This window comes from Egretta garzetta, unplaced genomic scaffold (assembly GCF_000687185.1).
Source record: "Egretta garzetta isolate BGI_Z169 unplaced genomic scaffold, ASM68718v1 scaffold114, whole genome shotgun sequence".
NCBI lineage: Eukaryota > Metazoa > Chordata > Aves > Pelecaniformes > Ardeidae > Egretta > Egretta garzetta.
The window spans coordinates 2,388,674-2,413,890 of record NW_009259317.1 but is presented as its reverse complement, the minus strand read 5'-3'; the positions used below and the strand labels follow the sequence as shown (position 1 = coordinate 2,413,890).

Genomic DNA, 25,217 nt, shown 5'->3' with positions numbered 1-25,217 from the left:
TGTATTCAGTGCCCTCTTCCAGCCAGCCGTCGATCAGCGCATCCCCGGCAGTCCCCTCGTAGGAGGACACGGCAAGGGCGTACCCTTCTGCTTCAGACCCTACCTGTACGATATACTCTGCATACACGGCATTTCCATCCCAGTCCTCTAACTCTACCCGAAGGAGAGTGTCATTCTGAGTCAGCAAGTGTATGTTTTCATTGCCCAGCCAGAACTCTCCTCGCCCTCTGCCATCCACGCTGCCGAAACCTCTCTTGTAGTCTTGCCAGGTCCGGTTAAAATTCACTGATCCATCCATTCTCTGTTGGATCAATAGCCATCCTCCCAAAGTGGTCTCTTGGTCGCAATAAACTGACAAAACCTTATTGGATCCCGCTGGCTTGATTTTGAAAATGCCACTTTTGGCACCAAAAGTGTGTTTCTGGCGGATATCATCACAGTCTAAAAAAAAAAGTTGATCTGGTTTGACAGGAGTTATCGGCAAAATTTAATAAAAGGTTCAGAGGAATCCAAGTACCAATAGCTCAGAGGAAAACTGTTAAACATGTCTTGGACTACACTAGGTATAGTGACAGGCAACATTAAAAAGAATTCAGAAAAGAAAACTTTACATACTTCTTAAACTGTGAATTGTCTATATAATACCGAGCATTAATGAAAGATTTTCCTTTTTGTTTCTGAGGTGGCAACAAACAGACACAGTATTTGCATTTTATCATCACACTGTTGTACTGCAGTATCTAAAACCAGTGTGTCAGTTTGGTTATGGATAGTTTGGCTCCACTACCTCAATTACTACTTCTTTGATGCCTGTGTACCTTTCCCAGTGCTGGCTGTCCTTTGCTTCACTCCTGACGGTCTGAAGCTGCGTGCCTGAAAGTCTGGGGTATCCTCTGCACTCTGATCATGTTGCACCCCACCTAGCTGCTCAGTTATTTCACGGGTCTTTAGTGATTTGGTTTCGAAAGTGGAGCCTCCCTTGCCGAAACTAGAAGAGGCGCTGGTCACTACAGTCTTGGAGTGACTTGCACTGCCGGATGGGAATCCAGATGGCTGAAGGTGGAATTCTCTAAAGTCATCTTCTTCCCCCTCTCCTAAGTCTGTAAATTCATCTTTCCTCCCATAAGTCCCTGAATGACTGGATGCTGCAGTACCTAAGTGACTGCTGCCTGTGCCAGTTACATGGCTGCTAGTTGAAACGCTGCTAGATCCAGCAAAGTGCCTGTCAGTGGATGAAAAGTCGGGGGTAAAAAATGACTCTAGCTCGGGGAATAACCTCTCTAGCTTGTGGATGCCATGTGTCCCACCAGCATGGTAGATGCTCCCTTCCCCTTCAACATTTCCTGCTCCATGTAAATAGGAGCAGTCTGAGCCATCAGAAGAAACTATTTTTTCAACTACACGTTCTTCAGGGCCATCGGGGCCAGTGACAATTTTTGTGGTTGAAGTTTTGGTGCATCTACGAACAGTGGAGGTTTTGTCTCCCAGACTAGGGGTTTCTCTCCCATGAATAGGAGTAACTAATTTTCTGGTGTGTGAAGTTTCATCCCCCCTCAATTCTGTAGTGTGATAGGAACTGTCGCCTCGGGAGGGGTTCATGTCTGCTTCTGGTTTTTCTAATACCGCCTGCATCTGCTTGATGGTTTCAACTATGTTCAGAGCTTGCATGTCTGGCAGATGCTTATACTTTAAATTCTCAGGAACGTTTGGGTCCTTAAGTGGCCTCATTTTCAGTGTGCTCAAGGGGATTGTTTGAAGCTCTGGGTGAAAGTTGATGGAGTTGGCTTGGGTAAGCTGCCTCTGGATGGTGTTGTAGCTTTCTTTGTCCACCTCGTAATCAAAACCTCTAGCACAGGTTCCTTTGCAAGCTCGTATCTTAATATCAATGTCCACCTACATAAAGAGAGAGAAATAACTTGGTTAGGGAGCTTTCCTGACTGTCTCAAGCAAGCATATACTTTAACTGGCCTGGGGAAAGGTGGGAGCTGCCCTGGTACCTCCCACCTACAACTAAGCTTTTCCAAAGCTCCGTTTTGAAATCGTCCCTTGGTTTATTTCCACTGTGAATATGGCACGTGCAATAGCACAGTGCATATGAGCTCCATGGAGAAGTACATTGTAGCACATTCCCAATCTATGCTCCCTTTATTCTTGAGGTGTAGGGGTGTCTTCCTGGGTTTGGCAGGTATGCTACAGAGCTGGGCATGTTCCCTGGGGACTGGGGCAGAAGTGGATCCTCTAAGGAGAGGGGAAGATACTGAACTTGTCATGGCCCTGCTGTGAAGCCTGCCATCCTAGGGGTACCATTGCTTTCCCAAAGGATCCAAAAGCTGGATCTGTCATCTGGGGATCAAAACGGGCTTTTGCGCCACACCGCTGTTTGTGCCAGAACTTTTCTTTGCGTTACCATCAAAGGAACCAGCAGCAACCTGGGAACATGGGCTCTAACGCCAGTGCTGGCTGTAGGCAGGGGTGGCAGCAGTGGGGAAGGAGAGGGCAGGTCCCCCTCATCCTAGCTGCTCAGCAGCACCCCATGGGAGGAGAAGTGCCTCAGACGGAGCCAGTTATCAGCAGACACAACATCCTTGCTGCCTGTTGGAGAGCAGAAGCAGCAGGTGGGACTAGGAGTCCACCTGAGCTCACGCTGGTTCCCACATAGCAGGAAAAGAAAAACATGCTCAGAAAGCATCTCATTTGGGGATTTGCCTCAGCAGATCAGATCCTGTGAGAATTGCATCATGTTTTCTTTCCAGAGGGAGCACTGCTCGCCCTGTATGGTGTCATGAACAGACCCTCTTTCTGTAGCCAAGCCCTGGAAAGAATGGGAATTTCATAGCAGCTACCTACCTCCAAGCGCTTCATCTCCAGCACCTGTTCCTGGATGCTGCTCTGCAGAGCTTTAATTCTGCTTACTTGAGTGACAACACTGTGCTTTAATGCCAGAATTCTCCGCCTCAGTTCTCCTGACACCTGACCATGTGTCTCATCAATCTCTGCAACAGAAATGCATGTCACCTATGCATGTGTGATTTTCTTTCCTAAAAGAGTGGTGTATTTTAAAATACGTAATTAAAACAGGTAATTAAGAACATATTTCTCACAGCACTGAACAGGTAAAAATTACATTAGTTTTTACTTTTTTACTAGTCAGCAGTTAAGAGTCTTCTACAACTATGTTTATTCTGGCTCTTGACAATAAAGTCCAATGGAGCATATATTTTCACTACATATTGCTTATGCACCAAAAAAAAAAAAAAATTCGGCCATGGATAACAAAATTGGATGCAAGATACTCACGCTGAGCACTGTCCAGGTCTGGTTTTAGTACACCTATGGTTTCCATAATTATCTGATTGGATGTTTTATATTTGTTTTGATTTTCTGCGAGCAGCTTCTTGATTTTGTCTATTCTGTGATTATAATCCTGGTCTGTTTCATCAATCAGTCCCTGCATTCTGCAGCCTGATGGACATTTTGTACCCTAAGATTGGAAGAGGGAAATAATTGTGTTAAAATCTTCACGAGTAAAGCTTTTTTTAACATTACATTTGCAGACTTTTGGCCAATACTGAGAACACATTAAAAAAAAATGAGGGCAAGATTCCGCTAGTTCTCTTCAGATGTCCTGTCCTATTCATCCGACGACTTCGCCGAGGACTTGTGTGACTTAGTGCAAGCCACCTAGGGGCTGATCCTTTACCTCCTATGCCTCCAAGGCTGGTCTGATGGAATCAGTGAAGCACATCCTCAGAAACCTGCCATAAAGGGAGGATCAAGTAAACCTTTACTTTTCCCTCTCCTTTGTTCCTCAGGGGTGAAATTTGTGTGTATATATATAAAAAGTGTGTGTGTATGTATATATATATATATAGTCAAAGTTTGTTGTCCAGTTGGAGCAAGGGTGTCAGAGGCCAACTTATTTAAGCAAAATTTTCCTCAGAAAAACTTAATATTCCTACAGACTAAAACTCTTTGCCAAGATCTCACCAGAGAAATGTAGCAGTGAGACGGGCTGAGATGCAAGAGGCGAGAGGGAGACAAATCAACAGTTTATGCACAGATACAGTCAATCATTACAAATCTTTTACTGAACATTTTGTCATCAGATTCCCTAAAAAGCAACTTGTGAAGAGTAAGTTATTTCTAGTTATTTATTTTCTTTGTTGCACATCTTTCTTTCCTGTGCCTTTCTCTTACCAACTCCCAAAGTGACAATATCAAAATTCTGAAAAGAAAACCTTCTCGTTTTTTCTAGGAGTAGCCTTCTTGAAATAATCATCTTTCTCTTCCAGCCTTACTCTCTCTTCTGATTCTACGCCCCTGCAAACTTCTCTTCTCCCTCGCTTTTCCTCCTCATTTCTTTCTTTCTTTCTTAATTTCTTTCTTTCTTTCTCTCCCGCGGCAGATGTCTCCAGGCTGCCCTGACGTGAAGCATTACCTGTCCTCCCTCAGACCTACAGCCCAACCGCATCCTGGCTGCATGGCACCCACTGTAGCGGTTTGGCTGAGGTCGGTGAGCGCCCTACTGATGGCCCCCGCTTTTGCCCCCAGAACTCATTGCTCACCCAGTCGTCGTCTGCGCAGATGGGCCAGCTCTTCTCATACTGGCAGTTGGCCTGGAACATGGGCTGCCCACCCCTGGGACCACGCAGTCCTGCGCCCTCCTTTTCAAAGGTGGTCTCTCCCTCTTCTGCCTGCCAGGAGGAATAAAGGGAAAAGCAAAACCAAGATTAACTAAACAGCTGCCAAGAGAACAGAAACATAATGCTGACGTCCTCCAACACTCGGTGGCATAGCTGACACCTGGCAATTACAGCCATCCGGCAAGCATCACACCAAACAGTGCAAGGATTTTATTCCTGACATTTCTTGTAAGATACTATTTTGCTTGTTTTGTAGGAATAAAGTTTTTCCTATCTTAAAATTAATGCTGCTCTGGAGGGAGCTGGTGATGCTCAGGTTATATTATGATAATATTATTCCACAGAAATCTTGTGTTAATATAATTAATTTAATCAAGTTAATATAAAATTAAATTTGGTTGAAACTGGTTAAATTAAAGCAAATACTTTGAAAATCCTATGCTCTATTTTCTTTTGCTGTAATATTCCTAATTTCTATTTTCATTCTACCACCTTCGGCCTACACAAAACTGACTTAAAGATATATATGAAGAGAGTTTTGCCATTAGCATTTCTGATTTTAATCACAGTTGCGAACTGTAAGCTTGTAGCACGGTTTTGTCTGGCATAAAGAGCAAGAAAGCTGATGACATCGTTACCAAAACAACAATGTCAGTGATGGGTGGATTCCACTGTGCTAAGGGAAAGAAGAGGAATATATATACTGACATTTTCTTCAAACACAAGAAACAAAAGTGCATATAAACAAGCTAATTCTAAGCCAAAACACTGTGAGGATTCCTATTGTGTTACGGCTCAGTAAAGGATGGGATAATAATTTTTTCATAAAAGAAAGCCCCAGTTTAGGTCTTGAGATGTAATTAGGTCTGACTGGATTCCTCTGTACCCCTTAAGTTCCTTTCAAGCAGCATAATTAATGCTTGAAAAGATTAATGATTAATTATTATTATGACTAATGATTAATTCTGAGGCAGAGAAAGTTTTCCTAATTCTAGCCTCCAGTGCCAGAACCTCAGCCCCGGGGAACTGAAGTGTCAGTATTAAAATCAGCAGATTCATGCCACTTCTAGGTGGTCTGCGCCCTTTCAGCATTGACAGCTCCAGTGTGAGTGCTTCTGCTTTGTCACATCTGCTCCCTTTCAGTTCTGTCATTTATTAAAACATTCATGTTCTTACAAAAAAACAGTCACAAAGAGAAATGTAAAGAATCTAACATAAGATTATGGGCTGAGACCTAAATGACAAAAGAGCAAGGTTGTATTAGCATAGTTGAAAATCAAGTCTATCACATTCCTTATCTAAAAATTGATTCTTACTTAGCTGCAGTTTAACCTGATATTGCTGCCAGAAAAATCATTGGGTTTTAATGTGTGTTTTATAATAAAGGCATTGTGTGTCATTTGTACGTGAAAATACTGCTGAAGTACCATCCAAATAAGATAGAATTCACCCAAATAATCATGAAAATTCCTGACTGGCTGGAGCCACTAACATTCAGTCAGTTAGGTTTAAGACTTACAGCATCACCTATGAATCTATGAATTCATGTTAACGTACCTGCTTTGCTGCCCCTGAAGCCAGGCAGCTTCAGCAAAACTGAATTAAGCAAAAGTAGAGAGCTGGATACTCAAGAACTACAGCTGAAAGTCAGGCAGTGAAGTAGTTACAGTAAGCTTGTGCATAGGTGTGTGCATTGGATTTTACGAGCTAGGTGACAGCCAAAATGTATCTGTCTAATGAATGAACATTAAATAAACTCTCACTCTTCAAAACAGAAAGATATGAAAAGAATCAAGTAAGCAAACTCATACCCAGGCTAAGTTGAGGCACAGCAACACACAGAGGATCCTCATTGATACCATCTTCAGGAGAAGGGCGAGCAGAACTCTAACTGAGAGGATGCTCTTCACCTGTCTTTTGGTGCAATTTAAACCTTAATGCAAAGCTGAGATTAATCATTATGCTCCCTTCTGTTTGCAGACAAAACATGCCAAATGCTCCCTTCCCGCTTAGGTGATTACCTAATGCCTCTTGCACAAGTTTCTGATGTTATTTGCTCCAGATAAGTTTGTACAACACCAACATGCAGGCAACACCATGTATTCCAGGAAAAAAATCAGTTTAAAACTTAGTTTCTCATAACTGGGTGTTCAACTAAGATGTATGCAGGCCTTAGCAGGACAGAAGACACGTACTCTGTGTGATAGTTGTTTAGTTAGCATGATCGAAGAGTTGATATTTGGAAAAGAAAGTAATGGGTTTGCCCTTTCTCTGTGACTGTGTTCCACTGCTGTGAAAGCCACTGGCCGTCCCAAAGCAAGTACTAGCCTAAGAAAGGTTGATACAGTCAACCTGTGACCATGTGGTCACCAACTGAAATGAATTCCTGAGGAGTGCAGAGCCCAGCTTACATCAGTTTACAGCTGGACCTTACTGGTGTTTGTATAATGCATGATGTGTTTAACATTATACTCTTACACAAATGTTATATTATAATTTTGTATCAAGTAGGATTTGTTTGAAATGAACACATATTGATGAAGAGTGATGCTTGAAAATGTCCCAGAACAAAGTCACGTCTCCTTAAACGTTTGTATAATGGGTAGAGTTGGTGTGTGGCAATTGATGATAATGTGCTGCTGTTGCGAGCTCTGTAACAAGCCTTACTGTCACCAGGGAGTGTTGTACCTGGCTGTCGGGCACCTGAGAGATGCTGCCCATATCAAAAGTTGGAGCAAATGTGGGCCTAATCACTTGAAAGAACAAAATTCTCTCCTGGCTTTTTAAAACCACATTATGTTCACGAAAGTCTTCATCATCTACAGGTTGCAACATCGTATCATATTCTGCTTTAGAGGGACATGTTTAAGCTTGACTCTGGCATTTTACAATGTATTTAATTCAAAATAGCTGATTTTAGCTTTGGATGCATTCCAGCAGCCTCTCAGGTTTTGTCTTATCCTCCTCTCCTCTGCTTTTCCTCTTGTTTTTTGCCTTCATGAGGCTTGAAACCTTCTCCATGTAAAGTTCACTGCAGTTGAACTGGACCCTTTGTTTCCTCCCATTTCTGGCCTTGCGTTTCAAGCTTCTCTTAACTAGGAAAACCCTCTTAAACCTAACTTAACTTACACCAGTATCACTAATATCCTCAGGTAGCAGAAGAGCTCAGCAGGATGGTGCTACATTGATTAACACCTACATCATCAGGATCTGGTTTTGCAAGACAAAGGGTTTCTGTTGTATTTAAGGTTTAAGTTTATCTGTGCACATTTTGAAACAAGATGCTTTGTTTACTTCAGTTCCCCACAACACGCTTTGCAATGTCTTCTGTCGATTCCCGGGCAGTGCCAGTAATATTATGATGCAACAAATCTCTTCTGATTTCAGCAAAAGACAGCCCAACTAACTTCAGCAACAAATGTCCAAACAGACCACATATTACCTTTGCTCACTTTGAAGATCAGCCAGCCATAGCTGTGTTGCTTGGTTGATAATTGTCTGTAAGGCAGCTCCTGAGCTCAAAGCATATAATAAATATACTTACACACCAAAATACTCAGCTGCTGACTTCAGCGGGGGTAAGACTGGTGATGCTTCCCCACTCCAAGTCCTACACTGTTTTGTTCACTCTGTTGCAGCAGTTCTGTGAAAGAATTATAAAAAGCTCAGAGGACAAGAAAATGCTTAAAGGAGGAAAGACCACAATGAGAGGAAGTCTTGCAGGATTAGGATTAATTATTTTACAGAACAGAATAAAATGGGCTTCATCCAAAATCTACTGGGTCTGTGGAGGGTCACTCACTCAAACCAACAAGCTCTAAGTTAGCCTCCATGATAGATACTATGCTCTGCTCAAAGATCACAACCTTAGGGCCTCCATGCTCAGGAACACAAGAATTGCAGGTGCAACCTTCATGTGCTCTCCTTGTGTGTACCCTCAGGGACCCTTGTTTTACCACAGGATCATGTGCAATATTTCTTCCACTGAACCCCTTCCTCCTCACATTGAGCATGGATGGTGCTTCGCAGGCCAGCAGCTGCCCAGAGCTGTACACTCTTTTTCATCGCATGATGATGCTCTGCAGACTAAAGCTTCAAGGATTTTTCCTATGGTGCTCATCACTCAGCTACCCCAGTACTTTACAAACATTCATTCCCTGGGCCCAACTTTCCCCTTTCTGCAGCTGCAGAAGCCAGGTGAGAAAGTTAAGTCAAAAAGAAGTTATTCATTTTTGGGATCCATTTCATTGGTCTGAGTCTTCAGCTCACACAGGTCCTGTTGACAGCAGCTGTAGCTCTGTGCCTGCACTGGGGCTCAGGAGGAATATCCAGCAGCCAGCTCTGAGACACCTGAGTGTCTTGCCTCTGCTCCCACAGGAACCAGGTGATGAGCACAGGAGTAGCACCCAATTCTGCAGGGTATCATCTGCAAGTGAGAGACAGCGGTGCCCCACCTGGTCCTACTCACTACATGCATTACAACCTATGCAACAACTAAAGCATCCTTCATAATTCCATCCAGCAAGTCGAGGGAGGTGATTCTGCCCCTCTACTCTGCTCTGGTGAGACCTCACCTGGAGTACTGCGTCCAGCTCTGGAGCCCTCAGCACAAGAAGGACATGGAAGTGTTGGAGTGGGTCCAGACAAGGGCTACAAAATGATCCGAGGGCTGGAGCACCTCTCTTATGAGGACAGGCTGAGAGAGTTGGGCTTGTTCAGCCTGAAGAAGAGAAGGCTGTGGGGCGACCTTACTGCAGCTTTTCAGTACTTAAAGGGGGCCATAAGTAAACTGGAGAGGGACTTTTTACAAGGGCATGTAGTGGTAGGATAAGGAGTAATGGCTTTAAATTGAAAGAGGGGAGCTTTAGATTAGATACAAGGAAGAAATTCTTCACTATGAGGGTGATGATGCACTGGAGGAGGTTGCCCAGAGAGGTGGCAGATGCCCTGTCCCTGGAAACATTCAAGACCAGGTAGGACAGGGCTCTGAGCAACCTGATCTAGCTAGTGGTGTCCCTGCCCATGGCAGGGGGCTTGCACTAGATGACCTCTAGGGGTCCCTTCCAACACAAAACATTCTATGATAATTCAGATGTGATGGGACATGTCACCTTCTGGCTTTTCCCGGTTTGGAAGAGCTTGATTTTGTGCTCTTCAATAATCTCTGAATATTATTTTTGTAAATTAATAGGTCTTAAAAATCAAGAGTAGTCAGAGTACATGAAGCAGAAGAATTTCTGCCTTTTCAACCATGCTAACAGAGGATGCAGCAATTTGCTAGGTGGTGTCCCAGGTACCGGCTACCAGGGTAACACTGGACACAGCAGCAGCATGTGCCAGGCACCCTCTGACCCTGATGGAGACCACAGCTCTTTGGTGACCTTCAAACGCAGAAAACAAGCTCTGGTCCAAGTAAAACTCGGCCACCAAGGCTAGAGGGACTGGAAAAAGCTGATAACCAATCATAAACTTCCAGCAAGCTAAGAAGGGTTTCCTGCTTCATGCAAAGAGGATTGCTATGTGAAGCTGGGGTGGAGGAGTAGCTCCTCAGGCTTTCCAGTTGAAGGCTGAATCTGTGCCTGACCTTCAGCCTGTACCTTTGCTTTCATGTTGCAATCATCCAGTCACTTCTCCCTGTGTTTGTTTGAAAGGCTAAGGGCCAAGAGCTAGATAAACTTTGGATTTAGCTTCAATTCATGATCAAAGGACAGAAGTGCAGTTTACTACTTCAGCTGCCCTGCTCTTGGCAGGTTGCCACAGCAATAGTTGGTGAGTCTGGGTTTAATCCTGGTTTGTGTGCCCTAGATGTGAGCCAGCTCTTGTTTGCGCAGCCATGCCCCTGTCTCCTGTCCTACCACCGGTCCCCACCACCAGTTTCTGAGCGGTGCCTTCGCCTCCTCTTACCTGCTCATTCCTGTCCCTCTTCTGGATACCTTGGCTTAAGCTCCCTCCTCCTTCCGCCCCAGCTCTCAGCTCTGCTTTCTCTTCATATACTCCTCAGACTACTTAACTCTTTTGAGTTCATTACTATCATCTGGTCCCACATTTTCCCCATGCAGCATCCCAGGGACTGAAGGATTCAGCAAGTCCTCCAGTCTGTCCACCTTATTTGCCTCGTTCTACCTCTATTCCTTCGCCATTCACTTTTTATTCTTTTTTTTTTTTTTTGCTTTGGAGTGAGCATGCAAAAGACAAAGTATTTCTGTTCCCAGTTCCTCTGTTCTGTGCTACAGTGGTCTTCAGAAGGATGACTTCAAGCACAAGGTGTGAAAGAAAGGTAAATTCATTGTAGCCATCAAATCCTATAATGAACTTCTTATAAACTCAGAGGGGGACAGGCTTGCCTAAATACAGATGACTTTCACAATAGGCTATGGTCTGAGGGTCACGTATGATAAAGACTGATACAGGAAAGAGAATATGACCTCTCAGTATACAAAAAATGGGCATTGAGTCAAGTTGCAGTGGATTTACTTGCAAAAAATAATACTGAGACTGTTATTGTCTCTCTAAGAGAAGAAATAGGAGATCTTTTCAGGCCCCTTTCTGATAGTTAGAGGATTGTAAACAGTAGAAAGGATCTCCAAAGGGCCTGAATCTTGCTAGTCTTCTTTCAGGACCCAGACAATATCACTGTGGGCTGGGATCCTGCAGAGGCCCTGGTGAGCTCTGGTGTAGGACTTGCGTGAAAGATCAGGCTTTTTGGAGTCGATAGCTCTGACCCTCCTGGCTGCTTGAGCAGATCGTCCTCTCCAAAGAGGTTCAAAATGATTTGTGAAACCTTAGGACACCACACAACAAATCAACTGGAAGAATAAGTAAATCTTAGTTCTGGAGAGCAACACATAAAATGCCAGCTCACACAGTGAGATGCATGTAGTTACAGCAGTTTGTCATCAAACAAATCATTGCAGCCAAAAGCTAAACTGGAAAGGCAAATCACAGCTCAGACCTAGAGGAGTGTGGACACGGAAGTCAAAGTGACAGAGATGAGAGGAGTGTTTTTAATTCCATGTTGCAAATATATAACTAAAAACAACCTTAAAGTCATGTCACAGGCGGGATAAATGGAAAACAGAAAGCAGAAGGGACTTGGCCAGTGCCACTCAAGTCGCTGTTTGCAGAACCAGGATCAGACTGGGCTTATCAACCCTCCACTCACATCCTTCCCACAGACCTCTCTCTGCATACCACTTCAGTTGCAAGGAACCACAGCAGAGGCCTCACTGCACAAAAACGTTCAGGAATTGGGCATCAAGGCTGTTGGTGACCCTGTGCTGATGATGGCTTCTTCTCACTTACTCCTAAGAAACCTGCCATCCTCTTACACTTTGGCTTAAGGGTAAAACTTGAGCTAAGTCAAAACAACCTCCGTAAAAATGACAGAGGGACAGCAGCTTGTTATGCTATGGAGACTCAGACCCAGGGAAAGGGGCGCAGCAGCAGCCTTGCCAGACACCTGGGCACGAAAACTGGGAAAGCGCTGAGGCAGCATAAACAACCTTCAAGATCTGTCTTACTAGTGTAGTGTCTCTCTGACTTTAAAATAAAGAGTCTGAATGTGCTATTCAGAAATACCAGCTGACCTTCTGGCCTCTTGATAGTAGCTAATAAAGACCAAGACACATGTAATATTTCATTTCTTAATGTATCAACTATATATATGTATTTTTATATATATACATATAAAAAAATTTCAATTCTAGCTCTGAATGTATTTTTTGTTGAGCAATTTATCCACAAACCCAATCTGATTTGCTAATGCGCCCCTCAAATGCACTCATCAAATATTCTCAGTGAGTACATTCAGACAGCATTGAAAACTCTTTGCTGTTCTTGATCTGTCCTGTGAGTTTGTTCACGTGGATCACATGGAAAAATATTACCGTATCTAGGAAAAGAAAATGCAAGTGAAATACAATGAATTTATGCTGCAAATGTTAACATTTTTTGGTCTGACAGTGCCAGTAAGTACATTACATTAATTTATAAAAATTCATGAATATTCATGAATTCAGGAATAATAATTGTACAGTGTAATACTATCTGCTATTTGGCAAACAAAACATTGTTTGTGAATATTATTTGAGAAACTTGCTAATATGTATGCTCTGGAATAAAATATCTGTTCTTGGTCATCGATAATATACTTCCTAAGACATCCCGATTGAAAATGTATTCATTACTTCATGATAAGCTCAGTTAAGTAGCCTTCAGCAAGTTTGATCACAGTAACCTTCCAACCATCATACAGTTTACTTTGTTTTGCTGGGCCAATAGTAGAGCATAGATAACAAGTTCAGATTTTATGTAATAATCAAAAATTTATTGAGAATTTGTACAGAAAAAAAACAACCATGTACATAAGCACTGGTCAGGGAAAAGGCTTGGGCATGTTACAGTCAACAGTGTTTTACTGTCAAAACTGAACTGTGTGATGTTAGGTAAGTTCAGTGTCTAAGAGTTAAAAGATTTTTGTTTTCCTTGTTCAGATCAGTCTTTGTGAAATTGTCCCTTTATGAGTCTCCAACCTATAACAGAAAAAAAAGAGGAGCCTTTTAATGTTCTTCTAAAGTAAAAAGCACATAAGATTATGATGACATGTTGATAGTGTTCATACATAGTTATACTTGTTGGAAATAAAAAATGTAGCATTTAAAACACACGAAGGCAAGGAATTATTTCTGATCATGAGACTCTCCATTTATCTATCTGTTAAAAGAAACAGTAGAGTGGAAGGTATACTAAAATCAAAGGACAAATATTTTTGTGACAAAATAGTAAACAAAGCCAACTTCTCTAAGATGTAGTGGGCTTAACACTTCAGCTGTCCATCAGCAGCATTTGAAATTATAACTATGTTCTGTTTTCATTTTAAATATCTCCTCGGCCCTGTGGTTGAACCTGTTTGACGCTGCCTAAGGCGTGCTGCTGTCCATCCACTTGCAGTCTGTTCAACTGGATAACTTTCATTGCAGTTTTCTTCATGGAGTACCACTGGTCACGCCAGGTTGCCCAGATAATGCCATTGTCATTTCCATCTGGACCAGCATCTTGCGATGCATACACACCACCTAAAAGGTATCAGTTGGAGAAACACAGTTAGTTGCTTTCTGAAGTAGTAAATGTGTCCATACATTTTTTTTGCTACTAACAACTCCATGGCATCCCTGGGCATGCTAACAGGCCCCGCTCACTACCCTGCTCCCCCTAGTCTTCCTTCACTCAGGACTAATTGTCCCACTACGGGCTGGAGAGCAGACACAAGTTCCTACTGCTGGTGTTTTCAGTTACGGCAAAACTGAAATAATAATAAACTGAAGTAATGATAAAAACGGAAAAGTTATTCCAGCTTTGGAAAAACCAGATGGCAAGACATACTCAATGAAAACGATTCATTTTTCTTTGCCACTGAAATGTGGTGTCCTGGGCTATAGGTATTTAGAAGATACTTTACCTATATAATATTTGCCATTGAGGTGGCCAGCATGACAACTGTTCATCCACCATCCAGACTCATCAGCACAGTTGCCAGAGAACCTATCATTGTCGTTATCATAGGTACTGAACTGCATGCCATTATGAGAGGTAAAGGATTTGTCACTTGGATTTCTTCCAAAATCAAAGCCATCAAAGGCATCTCCAGCGTTGCCACCAAGAAAGTAGGCATAAGTCATTCGATACTTGTCATCTTCACTTCCCACTTTGAATACAGCGTAGTCAGCAGTGCTGTTAATAAAGGATAACGATGAATATGAGCATGTTGCATTCCCAGTACATTCACCAATAAAAAATACATAGGTGTTAGCACTGCAGAAAAGGCATTTATGGCACCCTAGCATTTGAAAAGGAATCAGTTTTGCATGACTGTGTGCCTCAGTTCAATGACGTACATCCAAACACTTTTGTGCTCCAGCATCACACATGTTTTCTGACTACCAGTCTTCAGTGACGTATGAAAGATATACACTATATAAACACACGCATATATATATCTCCTGGGTTCATAATGCTTAGGCTTACCTAGGTCATGAGGACATTCTTGGTGGGAGGAAGGAGCAGATGTCTCAAGAGATAGCAAGGATTGCAAGCCCTCCTGGAGAATGGAATACGTAGAATAGAATACATAGGATAGAATAGGATAGGATAGGATAGGATAGGACAGGACAGGACAGGACAGTTCAGTTCAGTTGGAAGGGACCTACAATGATCATCTAGTCCGTAAGATGCGTAAGACATGAAGGAACTTGAAGAGAAGAAACAGATTCCTTTTCAAATGCAGTGTCCTATGCATGTTAGCAGGTCTAAGAGCTCATCATTTTTTCAGAGAGCCGTACAAACTGACGCTGCAGTGGGAGCGGTAGGTTTTAAGCTGTCATTTTCAGAAGCATCATGAGCAAGTACCCTTTTTCGCCATTCCAGTCCTCCAGTTCTATTCGCAACACGTATGGCAGAGTGGACTGCGTAGTTATTAAATGAATCTTTTCATTGCCCAGCCAGAACTCAGTGGTGTCATCTGGAGACAGACGTCCAAATCCTTCCTTGTACTGAACCCAATTTTTCTTGAAGTCCTCACTCCCGTCCAGTCTCTGGGGGAAAAAACAAAACAAAAAACCTCAGTCAAAAAGTTATGTATCTTATGGCAGTACCTAAAAAGTGCTGATGCAATAATCTTGCTTATGATAATAATATATAAGTGGCATACCCTCTGTAATACTGTCCAGCCGTTGCCATATGAGTCAATCTCACAGTAGACTAGGAATGACTGCTTGGCCTTTTGAGGCTTGATAAAGTAAAGACCACTTTTTCTGGCACCTCTGTTTGCAACGTCTTGACAATCTGAAGGAAAGATATTCAGAGGATCATTATTAACATAGCTACAGTTCTATCCTTACTTTTACTTGATATTGGAACTTCCTTAGTGCAAGAAATACAATTCATCTTAGTGTCATTGTTGCAAAGTTAGCTATTTAATCCACATACTTCAATGTCATTGCCATAAAATCCTACTAAAGGTCACCAAACTTGTGTAAGATGAGGAGGAATTTAGTCTCACATACAGCTTAAGCAACTTGAATGCAAAATACAGGCATTGCATTCATTTCTACAGCAACAAAGCTGGCATTTTTTGAGCTGGCATTTTTTGAGCTAATGGAATTACTAATTTTTTTCAGGTGGCTCAGTAGAAATGTGATAATAAGCTACCTTCTGTTTGTCTTATGTCCATAGAAACTCTCCTCCTGTCCCTCATGTTTAGCATACATTTTGGGATTATCATATTTTGGCCAAAAAGGCTGAAGAAGCAAGCAAGGCCTCTGTTCCATCTGAGTGCCCTGTTTGCAGAGCATCTGCCTAGCACTTATATTGATCCAGGTTTGACGGGTTTCATAACTGGCAATCTTCTATGCCTTTGCAGAAATCTATGGCCTGCAAGATTACAAATAACTCATCGCTGTGATGCCAACTGGCAATACTTGTTACTGATTTAACCCTCTGCCATACAAGAAGCATTTTGTGCACCTCTTCCAGTTGTGTCATGTATTTCAGCCGTGTCTCTGCATGGCTCCTGACAGAGTGAGTCAAGCTGGGCAATCTTCTGTTTCAGCTGTGTGATCTTGTTGCTGTTCGATATATGTTTTTCTGTCAACTGTCTGGACAGAGAGACATAAAAATGGCTTGTTGTTTCACATGCTTCTGAAAATGTAATACATGTTTCCCTGCACACATGCCTCACCTATGTAGCATGCTGCTACATACACACGTGTAAAAGGGGGTGCCTCTATTAGCACTGATATTTAAAGTTGAGGAAACTAGCCAAAATGGGAAAGCACGCACTTAAACTGCATGCAAAAGCATGCAAAGCTTGACCTGACTCTAATCAGCAAAACTCAAACCAGTAATTAATGTATGACTATAACTCTATGGAAAGTTTTTCTTTGCTTTCCTGAAGTAAATGATAAATTGTTCCTCTTTAATTATGCATGCATTTGTAAAATACAAATGCTGTAAATAAAACTGCTGCAACTGTCAGAATGCCTAAATCAACTGTCAGAATGCCTAAATCATCTTTGGTAGAATGTTATAGAAGGGGAGACTTTTCTACATTCAGGTCAAAAAACCATATCCTTAAGATTTAGAAAAGTTAATGATGCTTTCAATTTTATTTTCAATGTCAATTTATGAAAGACTACCACTGAGTGTATAGTTACTTATGATTTATATCAATGTAACTGAGCTGATTTTCATGGATACGCAAAATTAGCCAGAGTGAATTACACTACAAATATTCCACGCTCTCTGCATTACAGCACAAACTCACATAAATAAAATCTCCAAAGGTCATGAAAAAAATTTTAGGAGTAGCTGGCACAGCAGAAGAAGCATAAATAAAAATATCGCCCTGCTTCCTGACATTCTTATCTTGCACTTCTTGCATAATTAATGGCTTATGCAGATGAGAAGAGAATGCAATATCAGATCCTCATGATCCTTCTGTGTTTTGCTAGGTGGCTACTAATGACAGTGTGGGCACAAAAAATCTTGTGAGGGAGCCTTAGCTGCACTTGATGAAAGAACAGAAAGAAAACTATTTGGATTGTCAATCGACATGAAAGGTGGAAGATACCTACTGTATAGTACTTTCATGAGACAAAATAGTGGTTTCATATCTGATAATTTCTTCAATTAGTTTCCTGGACTTCTGAGTAAAATCATCAACTGAACCTGTAAAACAGACAAAGGTATAACATCATTGCAATTAGGCAAATTAGAAAACTAGAAAACTACCTAAATGATATTTTTTCAGTTGTGTAGTTATTTTTATATTCTCACCTGGTAGTGTCTGCTTCTCTGAAGGATAGAGGCTTTGGATGTGGTGAATCAGCTGTTCTGCTGATCCTGTGGAGTTAGCAATTAGCCGCAGAATTCTCTCCATTTGCTCCAGTTCTTTATCCATAGTGAGATGGTATTTATTAAAGAAATCTGCAATGCCACAGGTTGTGGGGCAGTAGCTACCCTAAAGAGGAAATAACAATAATTGGCAATGTTTCAGGAGCAAAAAAAGGAGAGTGGAATATTTGGGCAGGGGAACTTTCAGGCACCGCTTATACAAATGATTGCGGATAAAAAAGGGCAGGCATCTGTGTGTGCAGTATTTGAATTTGCAGAGGCAGCTTAGTTTCACACTGTAAGTAAATACACACACACAGAGCAAGAAAAGGGTGCATGCTGTTATTCATATTGTCTTCTGGATATATGCTTTTGTCAACAGCGAAGCCTCCTCCCCTACATTTTTACCAAGCATATGCCTCTATTAGTAGATAACAGGCTTAAGCACAGCGCGTTTAATAAGTATCGAAAACAACAGTGAAGATCAAATAAAGGTACAAGTGATAACTGTAGTTAATAATCAGCGTAGGAAAGCTTTAATTAGACTCTTAAGATAAAAGAAAATTGTTCAGGTACTTACAAATCGTTCATCTAATATGCAGCAGTTTTCTTCGGTAGGAATGTACTGAAGAGAAGAAAGAAGACCGTTTTCAGTGAATTTTCCCCAAGAGCGCTTTCCGCGCCGACATATTTTCTAACACTGCCTCTTCACTTACCGCCATGCTGGTAGAAAAGAGCAGGGAGAGAAGAGGCCCCAGGGGAGCCCAGCTGCGTAACCTCAGCACCATCATGTCTGTCCCACCAGGCGCTGCCGACTGCCGTGTGCGAATCAGCAGCTGAAAATGTTCAACCCAGCACAGGGCGGCAGCAGTTTAAGGGAGCAGGCTGAAGCTGGGGGCGGGCACCAGGAGGTGGCGGGAAGAGGTGGAGTAGGGGGTTGAGGTGGATTCCCAGAATTTGCACAATTTGCTTACTCCTCCCATTTTCAGAACCTGCTTCCCACTTACCCGCTTGATCTCTGCTCCAGACAGGAGGTCTTAGGGGAGGTCTCAGGTGGGGCAAGGCATGGAGATGCTACTCCTAGTAACAGCAGCGCCAAGGAAACTCACACATGGTTTCAGGATGGGGGCTAGCAGAAATTTCACTTAAACAGCACAAGGAAAAGCCACAGTAGCTATCTGAATTATGTGTAACAACTACCAATAGCCTAACAATAAATACTATTTTGTGGTTATGTAGCGCTTTCCCGCCACAGATCTCAGTGTGCTTAGCAAAGACAATTGACCTCATTCTCCCTCTTCTGCACACGACAAAACTGAGGCAGGGAAAGGTATGAAGTCACGTTGGGCAGTGGCATGTCTGGAGAAGAAGCCTGTGGTATTTCTCACAGGCAATGAAAGCACGAATCTTCCGTATCCTTCAACACAAGGAGTCCATCTGAACGACTTTGATCAAAGCTTCCTTGCTGGGGAACTAATGTCAGTACCTGCCCTATTCAACACACCTACAAGACCAGTGACAGGCTCCCTCTTCTGCTACGGGTTTTATCCCAGCCCAATTATTTTATGTATGTGCTTCTGCTTACTATCTACATTAATAGCATGAATGCTTTTCTACTCATGCCCTGCACCTGATCTTGAGGCTGTGGCTTCTCCAGAGAAAGCCTGCTTTTGTGGCTGTACAATATCCCATGTGATGGCACAACGCTGAATGAGGCTTTTGACTTCAATACGTGTTTGACCAAATGATTACAAGAATGGTGGGACTGGGGCTGACTGCTGGATCTGTTGTTACTGGGGTCAGCTTTGTGATTTCAGGCAAATGGCTTCACCACTGTACAGCACATTTCAACTTTGCTTAATAGGTATTTAAAATCCATGGACAGAAGCGCTCTAGAGAATCTAGGTGTTGTATTATTACAAAATCAGATATGATTTTGCCCTGAAACATGGTGAGTTCCTGACCTGTATATCCCCTTTTCATCTGGTTACACCTGGTCACATCTGGTCAACCAGAAGGCTCCCATCATGTTTGAGGATCCAGACACATATTGCCAGAAGGAAATCTGAGCATTTATGATGCTAAAAATCAAATTTATGGGACTCTTAGGTGAAGCTGAAGCACTGCTCATGGGAGAATCAGCTTTCCAGTGATGGTACTGATGATCAGTGAGTTAGCTGCCAGGCTACCAAAAGTCCTTTCCATCAGATGACTGATGCTAGATGTTTACCCTTCCCAATCCAGCATTAATTAACCTTCAGGAATCATGTGCTGAACATGCTTCTGTTGTCCTTACTGCTACAAATAGGACATGGCTCCACCTTTTACATGGTTAGTTCTGTTTCTGAAAGAGTGAAAATAAAGTAAATAAAATTGGGTAAAAGTCTACCTGCTCTTGTGTTTTCTGTTGTTGCTTCATTAGTGCTGTTAACATGGCCTCAGGAAACTACCAGTGAATCTCCTTGCCACAGCTGCTCATGCGTTCCTCGAGTTTGCTTTGCTGCTTCATTGGCTGCAGGTCATGACATGGGGTCCAGAGGATCCTGGAGGTACAATCTCAGTGGCTATGCAACACCAGGATTCCCTTAGATACGATTATATAGTGTGAGGAGGTTGCTGGTATGAACTTCGTAAAATAAGTGGCCCATCTTCCACCACAGAGGTACACTCAAGATGGCGGATGGGCACATAATGTTTGTGGCCTGGTAGGTGAACGACATAACACAATTCAGGTATCCCTCATCCTTGAACAGGGTAAAGAATGTAGCCTTCCCTTTTATCACTAATAGTAGCACACACAGGTTTGAGACTCTTTCAGAGTTAACAGCAATAACACAAAATTATCGCTGTATAGATTGACATTTATGAATGAACTGATACTAAACATTGCTTTAATGGTTACCAAATACGCGTACACTGCATTTGCAAGTGTTGCCTAGTTGTATTTCTGGTTGCAGCCTCTTGTACTTCTTAGCAGAAGATGTAAATATTTAAAACTGACAATTTTTTTGTTTGCTTTACCAATTACATGGTCACGATTTAGCCTTGAATAATCAATCCTTTCATATCTGTGCTTCCTTCTCTTTTCTTGTGTGTTTTCACCTTGTATCACTCAGAAATAGCTTGTTCCTGCTTTTCATTAAGTTGACAACAACATGTGTTCTCAGTGGAATGGCTATGTAGGTTTTTTTTGAATGGCCGTGTCCTTTTCCTCCCTTTCATATCATTTTGTCTTGGCTGGTCCTGGCTGCAAAAGAGCTGACCCATTTACCAAACAAATGCACTAGGGACCTAGTTGTACCTTGATATGTGTCCAGCACAATTTGACTGTGTTGATTTTCTGGCCAGTTTTTTCTTTCCAGTAAGTCTGTTTGCTGATTTGGTAATAAATGAGGAACGATTCATGTAGCACAGGCAGAAGGAAAAGTTCTTAAAGTCAGTTTACTTTTTCCTTGCAATTTATTTTTGAATAGATAGTAAAGGTGAATCATTATTTGTTTAACTGCTTCAACTCAATTTTGCTCAGTATTTTTGTCAAACAGCCACTGGGAGACTATCCAACACCTTCCCATTATTAGTAGTAAATCTCTCAGAAATAGAAATCAGAAGAAATATGCTTGTGTTTGTAAATTAGTTTCTGAATATCAGAGCTTTCTTATGGCTGCCTTGGAAAAACAACTGGTTTTTAAACTTAAAACTCATACTTACATGCCTTAAGAATTTCACTTGAAAAATCAGCCTATACCATTTCAGAAATGCTACAGCGATCCATTTTAACATTTCTAATGGGGGGGCTGTTATTGTTTTAACTGAAAGTGTTCGGTGGACTTGACTTGAACTTGCCTTTTTTTTTCCCAATGCTCCAGAAATTTATTTCCTTACGTAAAAATAAATTAAAAAAAAATGTTGAAAACCTCCAAAAAGTAAATATTGAAAAAAATTGGCTCCTTTGCTTTGCTATCCATAATTGATATGCATCACCCTGCTTGTACTACTAGTAAGCTATACGCATTAGTGGGCAGGATCCCTTTCACTAGGTCAACCAATGAGTGAGTGATAATTAGGAGGACAGAGATGACTAAAAAGCTATCTAGTGCTGACGTTACGCTGCTAGTGTGCTATAAAGCCAACTGCTTTACAAACAGAAGCAAAAAAGTGAAAATGAAAAAAAAGTGTTTGTAATTCATCTTTCTCTTTCTCTTTCGGTATTCAAAACATAGGCAAAAGGGAAATGGCAACATTTTTGCCAATCCAATAGTCCACTCCATGCAACAGGCTTCTTCCTCACCCTTCCTGAAGTGAAACGCCTGGAGGATTCGTGAGTCAGCAAAAATCTGCTCTCACTTGCTCTGCGTGGGAGAGGCCTTTTCGCTTCCAAGACCAGCACAGATACTACTCGCCATGCTTCAGTTCAAATACAGGCTGTAGACGGTTCTGTTTCTGGGGAAAAGTATGAAATGTATGTATCTCATGTCAGCTACGGCTTTCCAGTTTGGAAGGAATTCATGGGATATTTTGCTGTATGCGCGCTGTGAATACAGAAAGTTCACTCACTTTAGAAGGCATTCTTAAATAATGATGGAATATTCTATTTCTTTACATTTAAGCAGGGAAACTACACTGATGCATGGTTGCAAAAAGTCATTTGGTTTGCAACACATGTTCTGGTGGTCATTTTTTCCAGTACTTTTTCTACAGCATATAGCTATGTAAAAGCCCCTTTGATTGCTGCAAAGAATAACCAAGGGGTTTTTTTGTAGCTAATGCATCGTTGTTTTAATACATAGTTCTTATTTTGATTTAAAATATTATTACAAAAAAATTTTGAAAAGTATTTAACAATTAATAAGGGCAAAAATAAAGGCACGTCATCTTTACAGTACAGTACTTCTAAAAGTATCTCGAGTCCATAAGCCAGATGTTTGATGGTTTGAATGAGCTATTATCTTACTTTTAAAAAACCCTGTAAGTCTTTCTTTTTAATGCTTACTTACTTTCATACATTTCAGGTTTTATTTAAACTTCATTCAAGTGTTAAGGAATTAAGAGAGAGCATATCCCTAAAAACAACAGAATTGTGTTACAAAGGAACTAAATCAAGATAATGCAGAAGATCCCATGTATTATTGCATTGTCACAACCGAGGTTTTTCTGAGTCCCAGAGCGTTGGATGTTCTACTTCAACGTGCTAAAAATCTAGTAAATACTACAAACCCCCAAACCATGAGTTGGGATCAGTCAAACAACGTTATTGAGCTTTGAGTTGTTTGTGCCTTCTGTAGGGGTATTAGATGCAACATGGCAAATTCTCTCCCTTTACTGATTTACAGAGATCATTTTCAACTGTTGATTCACTTAGGAAAGGTTGGTTTTCAGATTGTCTGCAAAGGAGAGATTGCAATGTATGCTTTACCTTGAGGGCAGGAACAGTGAACTCCATTTGTTAAACAAAGAGATGCACTAATTTGTGGGAATGAGATAAGTAATAAATTCAAATATTTGCAGAATATTTTGTAATTAGTTGAGAGGACAGAGCCTCAATAAACTAAACAGAGCCTCCTCAATAAACTAAAATATTTGTCAGTATCTGCTGATAGTATTGGTTTGGACAGGAACATATTTACAGTGACATTAAAGGAAATACAGCAAAAATGTAATATATTTCACAATAAGCCCCTGGTCTGTGACATACTTTGCTTGTACTTTTTTAAGCAATCAGAGGAAGCCCGACTGTCAGAAAAACCCTAGAAAAATAATGGAAAGTGTATTTGCTTTGGAAAAAAATGTACTCTGTGTTGTACTCCCTGACTTCCAGGATTAGCTCTGAAGGCTATTAATTCAGGATGATGGCAGCAGAAGAATGAATTTCACATTTTTTTTACACATCATCTGTGCTCCGTGCTGGTGGACAAATCTGTTTACAGGGAGGGAAGCACAGGCCTACATTTAAAATCTTAATGGCACTAGCATAATCAAAATAAATCTAAGTATTTAGGATCACTGAAGGAAACTGAATCTCAGACTGACCTATATTTGAACCATGAACAGGAAAAAAATTATATTCTTTTTTTTTTTTTACTCTGTAACCTTTTTCTTTCTCCAGCGTAAAAGTTAAAGCCAGAAGACTTTTTTTTTCCCCTTCCTTCTTGCAATTTATGAGTTGAATTAAAAATCTGGCTTACTCTTAAAAGTTGTACATTAAGCAATGGAGCCAGTGGATGTAGATTCCCACCATGCAATAGAGTTATGGCGTCTATTATTGTTGACCCGTATCCCCTATATAGGCCACAAAAGTTTTTTACTAGCACCTCCGTGTATGAATTTCACATAGGCTTGTTACTGACTGTAGCTGCTTCTGGGCTTCACCGACAACCAAACAGTGCCATCTGATGTCCTCAAAAAGCAATAAACTGTTTCTAAAATCTGTTCAATCACATAAAGGCCAAAATCTCAAGATTACAACTTGACCATCACAGAACATTGCTTCCCGAGCCTACCTGGAAAAGAGCCTCTAAATAACTTGCTTCTGTCTTCATCAAAACAATCCTAACCTCACGCATGAAACCCTGGGCTCCGAACTAATCGTTACTGCAGCCCTGTCTTAGGATCTTACGCTTACTGTTGGATGTTAGTTCTCTCACATGCATGTAAGCATCCATCTGCAAATTTGCTAAAATTGTATTCATGCTCCATAAGGGCTTTGAAATGGTTTCTGACAAAGCAAGAGCCAGCCCATCTCAGAACTATGAGCAGTTGCCATCAAAATCCATGCTACAAAAATATTTGAAAGAAATTACAAGAACAAAGCACCTTCTAGATTCCAAGACTGTTCTACCAACGTACGCATGCACGTGTGACTATTCATACCTTAATACAGATAACATGCGTGCGTTCATCTGGGGGTAAATGCACACATTTGCCTCTCTGCACAGTGCAGACAGCACAGGGGATGCTGGCGGGACTAGATGACCCTTTCTGGGGCCGGGGATCGTTTTGCATTCGAGGCAGGTGCGGACCGTGGTCAAACACAGCCACCTACCGGCCTCCGGTTCAATGTTTGAACAGCATTGCCTTCTCACCTCCAGAAATTCAGTTTTGCAGCATGAAATCTTGGCCCAACCCGTTTCAGTAGGAGTTTTACTCATGGGTGATAAATGATTACGTTCGTTTGTGATTGGCATTTATTTTGGATATGTTTAAGCACAGAAGTGAGGGGAGACTGCAGCATGTTGATTATGGCACCAGTGAAGGTAAACTGCATTTGAATTTCGCCACAGGATTTGAGACCGCTGCAAGACTTGCTGAGGATTAGCCATGTCTCCTGCTATGTTACAGTATGTTGGCATCTTACTGCAGCATATTCCATATTGAAACGCACATGGAAGACACTTTAAAATTTAACTACAGAAAGCATTTTTCTTTAGGTTTAGCTTTAGATAGCTGCATTTTTTGTACCAGGCAGTGCTCCTTCTGGTTCTTGCTTCAAAGTTTACTTTTAAGGAGCTACAATAAATATACATTGGTGTATTTAGGACAAAGCTATCTGGAGTCAGCTATGCATACATAACATTTTTTTTTTCAGACTGTGATTATTTGGATATTTACTAGTATGTAAGGACTCAAAACTTGCAAGCTTTCAACATAATAATTAAATACTTTAATAATTTAATAATCAAAAGTTAGGCC

General features: G+C 41.4%; 2 protein-coding genes across 2 annotated transcripts in view; both read right to left on the bottom strand.

Annotated features, from left to right (window-relative positions):
• The window catches only part of FGA (fibrinogen alpha chain), a 6,765-nt gene extending 260 nt beyond the window's left edge, over positions 1-6,505 (bottom strand). The window contains exons 1-6 of the mRNA XM_009636483.2: positions 6,455-6,505; positions 4,566-4,694; positions 3,298-3,481; positions 2,848-2,993; positions 819-1,893; positions 1-441 (exon numbers count right to left, since the gene is read on the bottom strand). The exon at positions 1-441 is cut by the window's left edge and continues 260 nt beyond it. Of these exons, the coding sequence (XP_009634778.1) occupies positions 1-441; positions 819-1,893; positions 2,848-2,993; positions 3,298-3,481; positions 4,566-4,694; positions 6,455-6,505 (2,026 nt within the window). The remainder of the gene's footprint in view (positions 442-818; positions 1,894-2,847; positions 2,994-3,297; positions 3,482-4,565; positions 4,695-6,454) is intronic.
• A 7,012-nt stretch (positions 6,506-13,517) lies between these two features.
• Positions 13,518-18,322, bottom strand: FGG (fibrinogen gamma chain). Its single transcript, XM_009636482.2, has 9 exons — positions 18,248-18,322; positions 18,112-18,156; positions 17,475-17,658; positions 17,273-17,366; positions 16,164-16,294; positions 15,349-15,482; positions 15,048-15,232; positions 14,101-14,372; positions 13,518-13,717 (listed from the first exon to the last, which is right to left on the bottom strand). The coding sequence occupies exons 1-9, from the start codon at positions 18,320-18,322 to the stop codon at positions 13,518-13,520; spliced, it is 1,320 nt and encodes a 439-aa protein (XP_009634777.2).
• Between the last annotated feature and the right edge of the window lie 6,895 nt (positions 18,323-25,217).